We start from the raw sequence: 15,576 nt of genomic DNA, 5'->3' as shown, positions 1-15,576 counted from the left end.
AAGCTAGCCGAGGAAAATATTTGCTATAATAGAAGTTCCCTGTTACAGATTCTTCATAGGATCTATAAACATTAGCACCCAAGGAAGACTTTCTGCAATCTTTTGTGTAAATAGAGCTGGATGGTGACATTCTTAGTATACCAGTACTTCACTTCGGGACCATGGTGGTTGGTCATTGCTCGTCCCCATCGCATGGATCCTCTGGCACTGTCACCAGCAGCAGTACAGTGGTCCATGCCCAGCAGACACTTGGCTGTTGGTGCGGAGGGGCAGACAGAAAGCAGAGATAAGGCTGGAGGTGCCGGCGTGATTGCTCAGCAGCGTCCAAGTTCTGGGCCAGAGCCACCACTCCCTGTAGACTAAACAGTTGCAGCATTTTCTCCCATGACCAAAAGAATTTAGAAAAGGGTCCCAGCATGAAATGTTACACAAACTCTGGGTACCACGAATCTGTCTGGGTGAGAGCTGTTAACCCCATCTCCTCCTCTTCCCTCCTTGGTCATTCTCTGGGCAGACGAGGGGAAAACCTGTCCTTCTATGAACATGAATGTCTGCCTGTGGGCTCCCACGTCTTTCTGCAGTTTTTTTATATTTGAAGGCTAAAAAAATTGCTGTTGTGTGTTCCTGCAGTGCTGACACAGATCAGCCTGGTGAACAGTTTCTTGGGATAAACAGAGCTGTTTGGAGACCTTGAATATCTTTGTTCTCAGACTGGCAAGGCTTTGGAGGCTTGTGATTAAGATCAGCTATCACAGTCACGTCCAGGTTCATGGGAAACACAAGGTCTTTATGCAGCAGTGATAAACATGTCTGAATCCAGCATTAGCCCAGAGAGGTGCCTAGGTAGGGTGACATTAAAAATTAAGTAACAAGGAGAGCAACAGGAGGAGGATGTGTTGGCCAACATCACCTGGGTCCCAGTGGATGACATGTTGGCTTCTGGAGGAGGATATGTTGGCCAACATAGCCTGGGTGCCAGTGGAGGAGGTCTGATGAAGCAATCAGGGTGCCTAAAGTGCCTCCTTCCCTTTCTTTCATACATTTGCAGAGCAGCTGTGCTCTGAGCTTTACCCCACTTGAAAAGAAGCTTCAAAAGTACTCCTCCATTAATAAAGTATGAGGTCTGGAACTCTGCAGAGATGCTGATGTGTTCTGGTAGAAATGAGATTTTCTACACCTCAGTTGTAGAATTTGCTGACCCTCAGGGCACTGTGTTTTCCAGCATGTGCACTCAGAGGCTCATTAACAAAGATTTTTATACCAGGACAACCACTAAATGGTGTTTGCTGTTCCTTGTGGCCAGACTGGGCTACTCCGCCCTCGTAGCCACCTCAGAGCATCACTGAGAAAGTGCTCCAAGATCTGTCACAGCAACCAGATCAACAGGAGCACTTTGCTGTTTGCTGATCCATTACTCCTCTCCCCCTCGAGCGCTTTTAAACTTGTCCAATTAATAATTAACTGGGAATCTCAGGAGCATCACTGCAATCAATCATGAGGTCCCCAGATTGGGCAGGTGGTCCCAGGAGTAAGACCAGACAGATGCACAGAGCCTTGGGATGATGGAGCCAGCTCCACGTGGAGTACGTCACCAGTTGTATCTTCTGCTCTTGCCAAAGTGACCAAAGCAACTGGGAGGAGGCAGATGTGTGCTCTTCTGGTGCAGATCCAGCTCAAGGAAACGCGGTGATGAAACCTGTGGGAGAACAGTACCTCATAGCTGGGTGAAGGCCAGGCTGGGCACAGGGTGTCATCTGCAATTTACAAGGTTTATCTGCTTTAAATGTCAGTAGCTCTTTTGTTGGAGTAATACTAATTGTTCTGATTTGCATGTCTCAGTCGCACACCCCAAAGCACTGTGCAGAGGAAAATGAGCACATTGTTCCCAGGAAATCAGAGTGATGGAGGTGACAGAGGCCCACGCAAGGCTGGAAATAGACTTCGAGCATCGAGAAGTTGGATCAATCCCCAGTGCCACCGAGGCTTTGTCAGGCTTTTCCTGACCTCCTCCTGCATGCACCAACCCTGCATCTGCCCCGTCCCTCATCCTGCCTTTATTATTATCTCAGCCCCTTCCCAAAGAGCCCTTCAGGGCTCCAACCTTTGCAGCACATTTCCAGTAACATCAAGTGTTCAGCACAGCTTTTTATGTCACGCTGATCACCAGCACCTCACCGTTCTATATTTCTTTTTTTGCAATATTTCTGACTCAGTATTTCCTCCCTCCTTGGCAGTGAGTAAACAGCAGAGCTGCCAGAGGAAGTGCCCGGTGTTTACCAAGCAACAAGCCCAAATGCAGAGGATTTGTTTCCATCAGAAGGTGGTGGAGCTGAAATTAACCCTCATTTTTATCCCATGGTCAAGTTTTGCCCTCTAACACAGCCGCCATGCGTCGGTGGTGCACAGCTATTTGGGACCTGGCTTTAAAAAGTGTGGTCAAGTCCCCAGGGATGGCTTTGGGCTGCAGCTTTTGAAGTTGAGATCTGATGCTCGAAATACAGCGCTGCTCCTCTGCCTGCTGCTGCCCACCAAAACTGAAGGGGTTCTGCTGCTCTCCTCGTGGTTGCTGGGGCTTCCTTCTGGTCCTCATGGAGCTGTATTGACTGGGAGTTTGGAAAATGGTCTCAAGTTGTGCCAGGGGAAGTTAAGGTTGGATATTAGGAACAATTTCTTCTCCAAAGAGTGGTCAAGCATTGACTGCACAGGGAGATGAGGTGTCCCCATCCATGGAGTGTTCCAAAACTGTGGGGATCTGGCATGCGGGGACATTGTCAGTGGGTATGGTGGGGTGGGGTGGGGATCTTGGAGGTCTTTTCCAACCTTAGTGATTCTGTGATTCTAAGGAATGGGTGCGGAACAGGCTCCTCAGGGCAGTGGTCACTGCCACGAGCCACCAGTGCTCAGGGGGCATTGAGATACCACTCTCAGACACTGGGTTTGGGTCTGGGTGGTGCTGTGTGGAGATAGAGGTTGGATCCTTGAACCCTACGGATCTCTTCCAGTTGGGATATATCTGTGATTCACACAACAGCACTGCCTGAGATACATCCACGTGGAGAGATGAGAGCTTTGGTTGGGTGAGATGAGTAGAGAGCCCTACAGCATTTGCTGTTTCCAGTGCTGACAGAAGCTCACAAGGAGGAAGGTCATCCCATAAATGCACTTAGATCGTATCGACAGGCTGGGGTACCCCCAAATTAGTAATACTGTGTGTGTTTAAAAATACAGCCGAACTGATGAGAGAGGACATGCTCACTGCACTGACCTCACCACACAAGCATGGGGCAGGCCCATCCACGGTGTTTTTTTAATAGAGGCATTTCCAGAGCAAACAAAGTTCACGGGGCAGGGTGGTGGTGGTGCCATTGAGATTCAGCACAGTTCTGAAGGGTTCCCTACCTCTGACAAAAGGACACTTTTTCAAAGGACACTCCTTCTTCCCCTGGGGACTGCCCTCATCCCACTCCGTGGTCCCCAGCTCAGATGTGAGCGATCACTCAGCTGCAGAATAGTTCAGGGACATGAGGAACGTGGGTGCTGCCACGTTAAATTAAGTTGTTCCGAGTTGACTTGTCACTGAAATTATCCTCGTGCTTTCCTGGGCAAAGATGGACTCACATAAAAATGGATTGCAGATAAACAGACTCCAGTGATGCAGCGTGGATAGAGTTGAGGGAGGTCAGTCTCCATAAGGCCTGGGGGAAACATTCCCAATGAAGAAATAAAGATGAGTGGAATCAGGCTGGGTTTGTCTTTCTTGGGATGTCTCCATTTCTGGTTGGGTTTTTTTTGTTCCACTAGAAAGCCAAGCGGGAACTCCAAGCCATTGGGTAACCCCGGGGTGATAACCTGAGCTGGCCAATAACTCCTCCACCCCAGGACAGCGGAAGGAAGAGCTCTGCAGACTCCTCTGGAGACTTCGAAACAGCCCAGCAGTGTTTGATTTCAATGCAGACACATTGGGAAATTGCCCAATAGAAACAGGCGTAGAGAGGAATGAGTCATCACTGTGTGGTTAAGCAGTGGTTCAGTGGTGTTACAAGGTTTTTTCCTGAATATGCAAATATTATTTTTTTTTCCTTTTGTAGTGAAATGTATAAATAGCTCCTTCTTTGGATCTCCCATGCATGGCTGGAGCCCTGTGAGCAGCTGAGCCTCTGTCTCAGTCAGTCAGTATAAAAGGAGATGAAATTATACTAGCTTCTTTATTCAGTTGTGGAGTTAAGAGGTTGTGCAGTCAAACTGAGAATGCACTGTTGGGAATGAACTTGTCCCGCTCTTTGGTCTTCCCTTCTGGAGTGCCATCTGATTTTTAATACCAGGGCAGGGTCACTATGGAGACAGACAAGTGGTACCACATGGGATGTCTTGCAGAGGCTGTGGCTGTGAGCAACGTACACTCCTGTGCCACCCATGTGGCACAGGTGCCCTCCAGAAAATGTTCTATTTGTTTTTCCGTGTTCCTCCTTACTCTTTGCCAGACATCTCCAATACACTCACCCCTTTTTAGGTCCTGCATTTGTGCAAAGCCTTTTTTCTTCCCTGTCTGGAGGAGCTACTTTGCTCCTGATGTTTCTCTCTAAATCATGACACTCTCATAATCCTTGGGCCTCGCAACCATTGGCTCCAGGGCAGGGTGACTTTTCTCTATCAAGGCTGTGCTCCCTTCATCTTCTGGACACATCATTTTGTGAGACCCCAGGGGGTGCTGGGACACTGGATTTGGGATGGGTTGTGAGATATGGGACTGGTTGGTGTCTACAGGTTGGACAAGTTGGGACATTGCTTGGTGTCTTTGTGTTGGGCAATTTGGGACACTGCTTGGTGTCCGTGGGTTGAGTGAGCTGGGAGACTGGTTGGTGTCTATGGGTTGGATGAGTTGGGACTCTACTTGGTGTCTATGGGTTGAGCAAGCTAATCTGGACCACCACACTCAACGCAGCCATCAGCACCCATCGCATTCCCCATATGTTAATGTTTGAGGTCCTTCTTCTTGCTGTCGTTCAGTGTTGGTTGTGCACTGGGAAAAAAATGCCCCATGTCCATCCAAGGGGAGGGGCAGGGCAGAGGAGGCCACCAGCACCAAGAGCTGTGATATTGCAGATGTTGGTGTTGTTTCTATAGTATCTACTTTCTGGTGGCTTCACCATGTTGAAATCCCAACCGCTGTGCTCACATTGAGCAATCCCCCCACTGTTACCAAAGAGTCAGTCTGTCTGCCTTCCTCTGTCTGTCTGCCCCTGAGTTTCCATTTCCTCCCAGTTCTCCATCCCATCAGCTGTCACCTCTTCCCGGCAATGAGGTTTTGCTAATGCAGCCCTTTGTCTCCATCCCTCTTGCAGAAGGATTTCACCATGCGGGAGGAGCTGCAGCAGCGGGACGTGGAGCGCTGGCTTGGCTTCATCACCTTCCTCTGCGAGGTCTTTGGCACCATGAGGAGCAGCACTGGGGAGCCCTTCCGAGTCCTTGTGTGCCCCATCTACACCTGCCTCAGGGAGGTAATGCCTTCAGAAGTTGTCCTCACCAAGCAATTGAAATGCAGTGCTGAATTGCCCGTGATCTGTAGATGTCGTAGTGATGGGTTGGGCGTGGTGGGGATGGCTTAGGGTTGGACTAGGTGATCTTACTGGTCTTTTCCAACCTTAACAATTCTGTTTGCTCTGTTATTCCTGGAGATTTGCTTTCCCCATATGTATGATTCTCACTCTAGCAGTGTGGATGCCTCCAGGGGCACTTGGCTTTTTCTGTCCACTATGATTCTGCTCATGAAAACCACGTGGCCCGTGCAAGACTTCTTTTACAAAGGGTTGGCAAAGCCCCAGAATTGGGATTGCAAACTCAGTGTTTAGGTTGGCTCATCTCACCATTGCCAAAATCCTCACCAGAGGAGCTATAAAAACTTCTAAAAGGCAGGTGGATGCCCCATTCTTGAAAGTGCCCAAAGTCAGGTTGGATGGAGCTTTGGTGCGGGACAGCCAGCCAACTGCAGGAGTTGGAACTGGATGATCTTCAAGGTCCCTTTGAACCCAACCATTCTATGGTTCTGTGCTTCTGTGATCTTCAAGGATCCTTCCAACCCAACTGTTCAATTCTTCTGTGATTAGAGGCATTCATGCCAATGAGTGGATGAGACAGGCAGAGAGAGGAAAGAGAGAAGGGCAAGCTCCCTTATGCCATTACTCCCACACTGTCAGTCGAATACACTCTCTGCTAGTCTTGAGCAAGGGAAAGTGTGGGGGAAAAATTGCTGGGAGTGACTTTTAACATGGAAAATTTTCACTGAATGCAAACGCTTAATAAAGATTTTGTCTTTGCAGTAGTACTGTGGGCAGAGTTCACAGACAGTGAGTGTAACAGTGAGAAATTGTTGGAGCATCACAGTGAGGCTCATGTGTCTTGCAGAGGAGATAGGAGAGGGATGCTAAGAACAGCAACTTCCCCAAATTCTCTGCCCACAGCACTATGCGTCACCTCATTGGGAAGAGCTCCTGTTCCTCCTATTTCCCATCACAGCCATGACACAACCCAGTCCTGTTTCTGCCAGAATTGTTCCCAACACGCTCCTGTCTGTCCCTGCTGTGATATCACCATTGCTCATGTCATCTTGGGGACACAGGGGCATGGTGGCACCCTAAAGACATGAGTTTCACATATTACAGATATTTTTTGCTACAGAACAACTCCATAAAAAGCTATTACTAATTATATCAAGATGCCATGCAGAAGCTTGTTTCTTAAACATTAATCTCTCTCTGTTCCATAAGAGGACAGCTCGGTCCAAGCTGTTCCATTTCTTGGAGATGAAGAGCCCGTGTAGCTCAGCTGATGTGGGTGAGCCAGAGCCATTCAGCTCTCCATCGTGCTCAAAAGTGACTGGCCCTTGACTACAGGGCTGAGACCTTGACTGTGTGGCAGCTCGGCACTGGGTTCTCATAGAGCCATAATATCAGCTGAGATGGAAAGGACCTCTATCCACCCATCCCCTGGTGATAAATCATTATCAGGGGCAAGGCAACATGAGATACCGTCTCTGCTCTGGCTATCCTTCCCTGCTTCTCTTGCTTTTTAGTTCCTTTCTTTATTTATTTTTTTTTCCCTTTTCCTTTATGGTTTTGGCAGACTCAGCCGAAGGTCAATGAGGGAGTGAGAAGAGGAAGGGGAAAGTTCCTGATGGCTACAGCAGGAATGTTTCTTCCCTTCCCCTGCAGAGCTTCCTGTCCAGCTCCTTTCCTTTCCGTTGATAAAAACTTATTAACATCACAACTAATTACAGAGCCAGTGCAAAGTGAGGTGCCACCAGGATGGGAGCAGCGTGGGGACAGTAGGGATGAGAGCAGGTGTGCATCAGAGCAGAGGAAATTTGGGTCATAGCACTGGAGAAGGGAAGTAGGGAAGGTTGGCACCTGGGGATTATGGGGAGAAGAGATTTTTAGAGAGAGCTCCTCTGACAGATAAGAACCAGAGAACGATGGCAGCTACCAAACGTGGGGAGCTTGAGAAAATGGAGCTGTGAGCATTTTTAGGGTATTGTCCCCACAACTGAGTTTGGTGTCCGCAGTGAAAGGGATGTCCTGCTGTGGTCTCCCAGCCCTGTGGCCGTGTGGTCCCAGCTTAATTCAGAAATGCCAAGTCAGTCTCTTTAAATCCCCATTGACCTGAAGGATGACAGGCTGCAGTGCTGACATCCTCGCTGCTCCACAGCCTTTGTCCCGTGCCCATTGTGGGGCACTCTGCTCCAGCGACACGTCACTTTACACATCCTCCAAAGCTAAAGGAACCAGCAACAAAAGGACTTTGGTTCTTGCAGCTCAACCACGTTTATTCTTCACTGCTAAGTCAGGAAAGTTTAGAAAATGAGTTAGGACTGGGGACCAGCAAGTACCATCAGCGGGGATGTGTGTGGTTAACGAGTACCCTGGGGCTGGTGCAGGCAGAGAGATGATAAGTAATGCTGTATCCCATCTGTTGTTAACTGGTTCTGAGCACGTCTGTCCCACTGAGGCTCATTTTGGGCTGGCTGCTCCTTACCCAGATCTGCTGTGTGCTGTATGGGATCAGTGTGGGATGAGCGGTGTCAGGAGGTTTGGATTCTTCCATATCTCTGTCCCATCCTCAATGGGATGTTGTTTGGGTGCCAGTACAGGAGATGCCTCTGGGCTGGGAGCTGCCGCCTTGCTGCCAGCCCACTGCCAGCTGAGCTGCCTCCAGCTCAGAGTTGGTGCCGAGCGCTGCTTGGGATGTATTTGTTTGTATGACGCTGTGCAGCAGACAGAGCTGGATTTACATCCAGGGAATCTCAGCAGTTGCCTATGGCAGGCAAGCAAGAAAGTGGAAAAACCAGCTCCAGAGATTGCAGGCAGTGACGTTGCTTGGTTCCTCCAGGAGTGGGGTCCCACAGGGCTCTGCCTCCCTCCTGCCCTGTTATAACCCTATTCCTGCCCCCGTGTTCCTCTCCTGCGCAGCACTTGGCTGTTTGCCTTGTTGGCTTCTTAAGGTTCCTGTTGTTCCTTCCTCCAGCCCACTGACTCCCTCTGGCTGGCATGTCGAGTGGTCCCTGCAACTCTGTGTCATTTCCAGACTTGGCAAGAGAGGGCTCCTCACCTCCTCCAGGTTGTTAGTAGGGATGCTGAAAAGGACAGGTCCTGCAGTGAGCCCAGTGGTTGCCCTACATCCCTCTGCACCCAGCCATCCAGCCAGGTTTTTAACTTAGCTGGTTGTCTACCATTACTTGGATACTGGGAGACAGAGCCCAAACGCTTGTTGAAATGAACGTAGACAACCATGCTCTTCTCTCATCTGTAAATCTCCATAGATCCAGGAGGTGAGGCACATCCATGCTGATCATTCCTAATCTCCTTCAAGACACTCTCAGTGGTCTTCTGACAGCCTGACACAAAGCTAATGAGCTCCAGAATTGTAGAATCATTAAAGAAAATCCTTTAGGATCATCAAGTCTGGGTATCAGATCCTCATATTTGAAGCTTTTTCTCATGGTGGGCATCTTCCCCATCTCTAATTTCCCAAAGAGCTGCCATGTTGCCTCAGCAGTGTGCTCCCAGCACCCATGGGTGCATGGGGTGGGACTGCCGGGACAGATTCTAAGCACATGTCAGAAAGCAAGCTCATCACGGGCTAATTAAACATCCCATGATGATGCTCCTATGCCTAGAGGGTACCACTGGAAGTCCCCATGCGATGAGGGGTCCCGAGCTGAAAGGAGTCTTACTGGAGTCCCACACTGAGAGAGTCTCCATGTTGGATGGGTTCTGTTCGGGTCCCGCCCCATGTCAAGGGTGATCCTGCTGGGGGTCCCACTCTGAGGGGGAGAGTCCCTTTGGCAGTCCCCATGACACGGAGGGTGGTCTCATTGGGGCATGAGTGGTCTCATTGGAGGCCCCAGTTTGGGGGGGGGTTCTATCAGGGGTTCCCATGCCATTGAGGGTGATCCCATTGAGGGTGTCTCACTGAGGAGTCACAATTCTGGGGGAGGGTCCCATTGGGGTCCCCATGTCATGGGAAGGGTCCAGATAACGCTGAGAGTTCCCATTGGGATCCCACACTGGGGGATGTGTTTCCTGCCTCCACTGCTGGGAACAGTGCTTCCCTCCTGTCTCCCCACTCCCTGCAAGCCTAGGGCAAGGAGGGGGCTGCTCCATCTCATTGCTTCTCTGCATCTGAGCTGCAGTGCAGCACACAGGCAGCGTCCACTCCCTTCCCCCTCTCAGTGCCTGTTATCTCCTGGGGCCACGCTGTGTAATTTAGAGAAGTATTCCAACGCGGTAATTAATGTCTGAGCTTTGGAGGGCACTGTCTCTCGCTGTCTCCTTCAGAGGAAGAGAGGAAGAACCTCCCTCAGCTGCAGCTGAGCCACAGGGCGGTGCTGCTGGGAGAGAAAATCACATCTTGTCGCAGAGAGGGGATTTTATTTTAATGGCTTTCCCTTTTCAAAAAGCATCAGAATTTGGAAGCCGTCTGACAGTGAAATAAGAAGTTGGGTTTTAGGATTGCATTCTCTGAGAACGAGACAGAATTTGGCTTTTTTCTGCTGGGCAGTGAAGGCAACGAGAGGTCCAGATCCTCACCCCATGCCCTTCCTGCCTTGGAGCTCCAACGTGACCCAAGAAAATAGGGAGAAATGAATCTTGGAGGAAAAGTTGGGCATGAGGAGGAAGGAAGAAACCAACTGTTAGTTATTTCACCTACAAAGCCGTGCTGGTCATGGAGCTGAGCCCCTGGGACCGTGGGGGCAAACAAAACACAGAATGGCAAACGGGGTTTTTCATTTGTGCTCTTTATTTTGGCCAAGGACAGGGTTGAGGGGGATGCCTGGGAGGTGTCTCATCTGGAAAGCAGTTGGTGTTTGGGAATAGATGAAGACACAAAAATGATGATGCCCAGAGCTCAGCTCAGTGTTTTGTGCACCAGAACTCGTGTTCCTGGAAAGCTGCAGGACTCAGTCACAGCCAGTGAGCATGGGAACTGCAGAGCCATATTTCAGACAAGGAAGGGCTTTGGTGTCAGAGAGAAAATCCCATCTATATCCCTGCTCACCCCAGGGTTTGCTCTTTTCCATATCCTCCATTGTGGATATGGATTTGGATTATGAACAACTTTGCAGGCAGAGCCAAATTTAGAGAAGCAAGGTCACCAGGGACAACCAGGGCCACCGGTGTCTCCTTGCCCTACAGGATTGCTGGAGAAGCACCTTCATTCCTTGGGAAGAGGTGGAAGGAGCAATGAGAGCAGATGTCATCCCCTGGCATGGTCTCTCCTCCTCACACTGGGACACCACTGTCAGCCATAGGATTTGGGTTTGGAGCTGGGGATTGGACACGGTGATTCCTATGGATCCCTTCCAGCTCAGGATGTTCTGTGATGCTATTTGTGTGTCCACAGCCACGTGAAGAGCCAGGAGAGCACCGAGCGTCCAGCAGCCAAGGTTGGGCCCTGTGCAATCAGCTTTTGCCACTTCTTCTTTCCCTTTCGGATGAGGTCACATCCTCTGCTCCCAGGGCTGTTATGGCTGCAGCCAGGCAGAATGAGGCTGACGGGGTGGCTCTCCCACTTCAGCTCACTCGCATGCATACCTCTGGTCCTGCTCAGACAGTCCCAATGGATTTGTCCCCAAGCTGAGGGTAATGCCTTCCACCTATCTCTTCTAATGGGAGCCACCCAATGGGGCTAACCTTGGGTTGCATGGTCTGACTTGATGAGCGACAAAATTGCCTTCGTCATTGTCTCTGTAGTTGCCTCTTAATGGTTTCCATCTTTGGAGGAATCCCTTTTGCTGTACCAGATCTGGGGAGAGGGATGTTTCATGGTTTCCCTTGTCTGCAGTGGGAAGGAAGAGGAGGAGTTTCCCACGGCTGGGCACAGGCATTGTTCTCTGGCCTTAATGCAATTTGCTCTTAAGTATCTCTTGTTGGAGCTCCTCGGGAGCCCAGTGAGGAGAATCAATGTTGTCATTTGCTGGGTGCAGTAGGCAAACCAATCTCCTACTCTCCAATCTCCTCCAGTCTCCTAGAATGTCCAGGTTGGGTAAGAGGAGAACAGAAGTCTCCTCCTCAGCTAAAAGTTGTAAGACAAGTAGATGCCGCCAAGCATCTCCTTCAGGTTGTCCCAGATGCAGCGTGATACGGTCCCTAACTCATTGTGGGGCCAGCAGTGCCCCATCCAGGTGGCCTCTTCCCAATGAAGCAAGTGGGAATTGCCATCAGCATCTTCCGAAAGGGGCTGACACTCCTGTGGGATACACCTTGTGCATCTCCAGTGGTCTTGGAACCTTCATTGTATCGAGGCTGGAGGCAAGAGGCTGGAATAGCAGAGCTTTTGGGGTGGCTTTGTTTCCTCCAAACATGTCCAGCCTCACCCTTTGCTGCTGATTCAGTCTGCAGCGGGGCTGGGTGGGAAGACAGTGTGCCCTATGCATCCCCTGTGACATGCGGAAAATCAAACCCTATAGCCTGTAAGGATATAGAGAAGATATGTTTTATTGGCAATTGTGCAAAAGCCCTGTGCAAGGGGGATAACTCCTCCACGTTTGCACACCATCTGGAAAAATCGTGCTACAGATATAGGGCGAACTAATACACAATAAATAGTTTCCCAGAATTGGGATACGTATTCATTATACCCCAAAGCAGGCAGACTTTCCCCTCTTGTGTGTGCCTAGTGGGTTGTGGGTTGAAGAATTTTGTTGTCTTTTTCGTGAAGGCTTCTGACCTTCCTCGCCGTAACTCCTGACAGAGAAGGGAAGCATCCCCCAAACTAGTTTCGTCTCGCTCTGTGGACATCTAATCACCTCCCTGCCAGATGTCTCAAGCTTTATCAGCATGGCCTTCATCCTCCTCACTATCCCAGACCCCGTGTCTGCTATCCCCGTTTCTCTAACGAGCTCTACATTCCTGCTTCTATAAACTATCCCTAACTATCTCCCTCTAACCCCCCCTATTCTCAGTTACTGCGAAACCTTCTTATTGCCTTTTACTTTTTCTTACGGGGCTCCTTTTCCACCTTTCACCTACCCCATCAGTTCCATAATGGGAAGGAATTCCCCAAATCTCATTTCATGCTTAGGCAACCTCAGCATCAGAGAAGATGCTACTTGTGCCTATGGTCTTCTGGTCCCAAAAGTTCTTCTGATGCCTAGCAATGGGGAATTAATACCTCTTCAAGGAGTTGCTTGTAGGAATCCTGGAATTGGCTGTGCTGATGGAGTGTTAATTACTCAGCCCCAACCCCACATTTGCATTTTGCTTTTCCCCAGTCTGTTTTCGCCAGTCTATGCCAGACAGACAGACCAACTCCTGCTCAGTGCTGGTCCCAGAGAAGCCCCAGCCACCCCATGGTTCTGGGTGATCATTCCAGGAGGTCAGAAAATCCTCTTTGCTTTCACACTGGAGTCATCACTGAAGCATCCCAAAGCATTGCATGCTAAGAGGCAGTTTGTGGCCAGCACTGCTTATGCCATTCTGCAAGCGTTGTCATATACAATAATTAGTGCAAAGCCTTACAGGAAAAGTGTCATTGCAGCTGTAGAGGGTAATATATGCATCTCCTGATGGGAAGAGCTGCACAGCATGAGCCAGCCTGCATGATTTGATGAGAAGTGAGGCAGGTTCTCCATCTTGCTCGTGGTGTGGGCACCCTGAGAGCTCTGCGTCAGCACTTCTGTGGTGTGGGTTATCTTGGTAGAAAGTGGGTAATGATCCCAAATAGTTGTGGGGATATGTACTGGTGTACTAGGGAGTTTGGCTTTACATCCAGTGGCCTGCAACAACTTCAAGTGAGTCCGTCAGCACTTGGAAGGAGGAAACTGGTTGTACTTGATGGAGCCCAGATGCAGTTTTGGGGCCTTCTTGCCTTCTCCTGGATAATGGAAGCACAAGGATGCTGAATAAGCCTTGGGAGCAGAGGAGGAAGGAATAGGGGATAATCATAGAACCGTAGCGTGGTTGGGTTGGGAGGGACCTTGAAGATCCTAGAACAATAGAACTATGGAGTGGTTGGGTTGGCAGAGGCCCTACAGCCCATCCAATTCCAATTCCAACTCCATGCCGTGAGCTGGTTGCCCCTCACCAGACCAGGTTGCCCAGGGCCCCACCTAAAGCTATCTACACACAACCCAGTGTGATGTGCCCTGGGAGATGCTGCTTGAACAGAGAGGTTGGACTGGATGATGCAAAATCTTCAGCTCTTCTGCAGAGCCCATCTTGGTGAGTGGAGAGAAATAAGGCATATGTGCTTGCTACTTTGTTTTGCTGGTGGATATTCACAGCTGCACCCGGATCTGCTGTGAGTGGAATTCCTTAGATGTGTTAAGCAATAATGCCCAGTGCTCCCGATCACACACAGCACTTCCAGGAACAGACCCTCAAGGTATTTCGGGTCCAGAGCCATTTTTTACCCATCCCTCAGTGGGGCACAGATAGTTGAGAACTGGAGCTTTGCAGGGAGGGATGCACAATGCCTTCTGTCTCCCCCCAGTCTGCACAGCTCTCGATGCAGCACCAGCAGAAGAAGTGAGAAGCCTTTCGCAACCGTGTCCGGGTGTTATGTGACCGGCCGGGCAGATCCTGGCACACGGCCCCCACTCTTAGGAAATCGAGCAGACTCTTTGTCTGCTTTCCAGCAGCAACTGCTGCTTTGGCTGCACGGCTTCACCCAATACGGGGAACCGGCTAAAGAGCAAGGCGAAGTGTTCTTGCAGACAGCCTGAGCCCAGGGGATGATTGCTAGGTAAACCCAAAGTGTGTGGGGCTGAGCAGCCAATGGGAATGGAGTGAGACACAGTGGGGTTGTGGCAGCACAGGGAGGAGCAGTTATAAATAGTGAAATAAATAATAATTCCAACATGGGAGTGCTAATTTACTAAGTATAGTGTGTTTACCTTGAAATATTTTAAGTACGTAAAAATCAGATTGCAAACAATTAATGACATCGCTTAGGGTCAGGGTCTGGCTGTGCAAAAGCCACACATCAGGGCTTGCAGTTCGCTCAGGTTTGGGTTTGCACACTCAGTACTTGCATGCAGCCCTGCTTGTGTGAGCTGGTAGGAACATCCCAATGGAGTCGTCCCAGTGGTGACATCCCAGTGGTGACGTCCCAGTGGTGATATCCCTACAGTGCCATCCCAGACATGACATCCCAGCGGTGACATCCCAGTGGTGCCATCTCAGTGGTGATGTCTCAGTGGAGGCATCTCAATGGTGACATCTCAGTGGAGGCATCACAGCAGGGACATCGCAGTGGTAGCATCCCAGTCTCTGCTAAAGTGTACTTCTGGGCTACTGCCTGTTTATATTTATCCCTCATTGAGATAGGTTTTTGTTGTTGTTGTTTTTTGGGTGGAAGGTTTAATGTAATCTCTTGGGTTATTTTGCAAAGAATCTGTTAACTGTTTAGGAGAACTTATCTCAGAGCTTGTGGTTTGGGTTTAACCACTGTTCCCAAACAATTCAGTGGAAAGATAAACTTGGGGGAACTGCTGCATGCATTCATTGCCTGGCTGGAGATTTGTCTAGCATGAGATCAAACTGACGGGACCACGTGCTTGTCCAGATGTCATCAACATCAGCTTCAAAACAGAGTGCTTTCTGCTGAAAACAGAAGAGAGCGAAGACACAGCTTTGAGACCTACCATAATTCCTCGAGTTACGTCTTGTTTTCCAGTGGTGGTGGTGGAGCTGTAAGCATGTTCATTTCTAAAGGAAAGGAAACAGAAAAAAATGGAAGTGGGAAGAAGGGATGACTGAGGCTGAAAAGCAGAACATTGTGTTCAATAAAATGTGTGACTTCAGAGCAAATTCACTGCCACTGAGCTGTGTTGTGCATGGGCGGGTTTAATTAGCCCGAAGACTTTTCCACATTTTGCCTTTTTTTGATGAATTTCAGAGATGAATGAAATCAGTTAAGTCTGTCACAGCAATGCACCACATCACAGTTTTTATCTGCAGAAAAATCAGCCAGAGCAGTTCTGCTCTGTCTCTTGTGGCTTTAACAGAAAGCCTGAAATGATGACACTGTGTGCATGACAGTGATAAAGTGAAGACAAAAGCAAAGAAACGTGCACTATCA

The 15,576-nt window shown here is 49.5% G+C and overlaps 1 protein-coding gene across 5 annotated transcripts in view; it reads left to right on the top strand.

The window, feature by feature from the left end:
* Positions 1 to 15,576, top strand: part of CTIF (cap binding complex dependent translation initiation factor) — a 92,305-nt gene that overhangs the window by 74,410 nt on the left and 2,319 nt on the right. For 4 of the 5 annotated variants that reach the window (XM_010725149.3, XM_010725145.2, XM_019610272.2 and 1 more), the window contains one exon: positions 5,343 to 5,498. In XM_010725149.3, the coding sequence (XP_010723451.1) occupies positions 5,343 to 5,498 (156 nt within the window). Of the gene's footprint in view, positions 1 to 5,342; positions 5,499 to 12,766; positions 12,871 to 15,576 lie in introns of all 5 variants that reach the window. The other variant, XM_010725147.3, reaches the window with a different exon arrangement.

This window comes from Meleagris gallopavo, chromosome Z (assembly GCF_000146605.3).
Source record: "Meleagris gallopavo isolate NT-WF06-2002-E0010 breed Aviagen turkey brand Nicholas breeding stock chromosome Z, Turkey_5.1, whole genome shotgun sequence".
Lineage (NCBI taxonomy): Eukaryota > Metazoa > Chordata > Aves > Galliformes > Phasianidae > Meleagris > Meleagris gallopavo.
The sequence above is the reverse complement of the archived record's forward strand: the minus strand, read 5'-3'. Positions and strand labels throughout refer to the sequence as shown.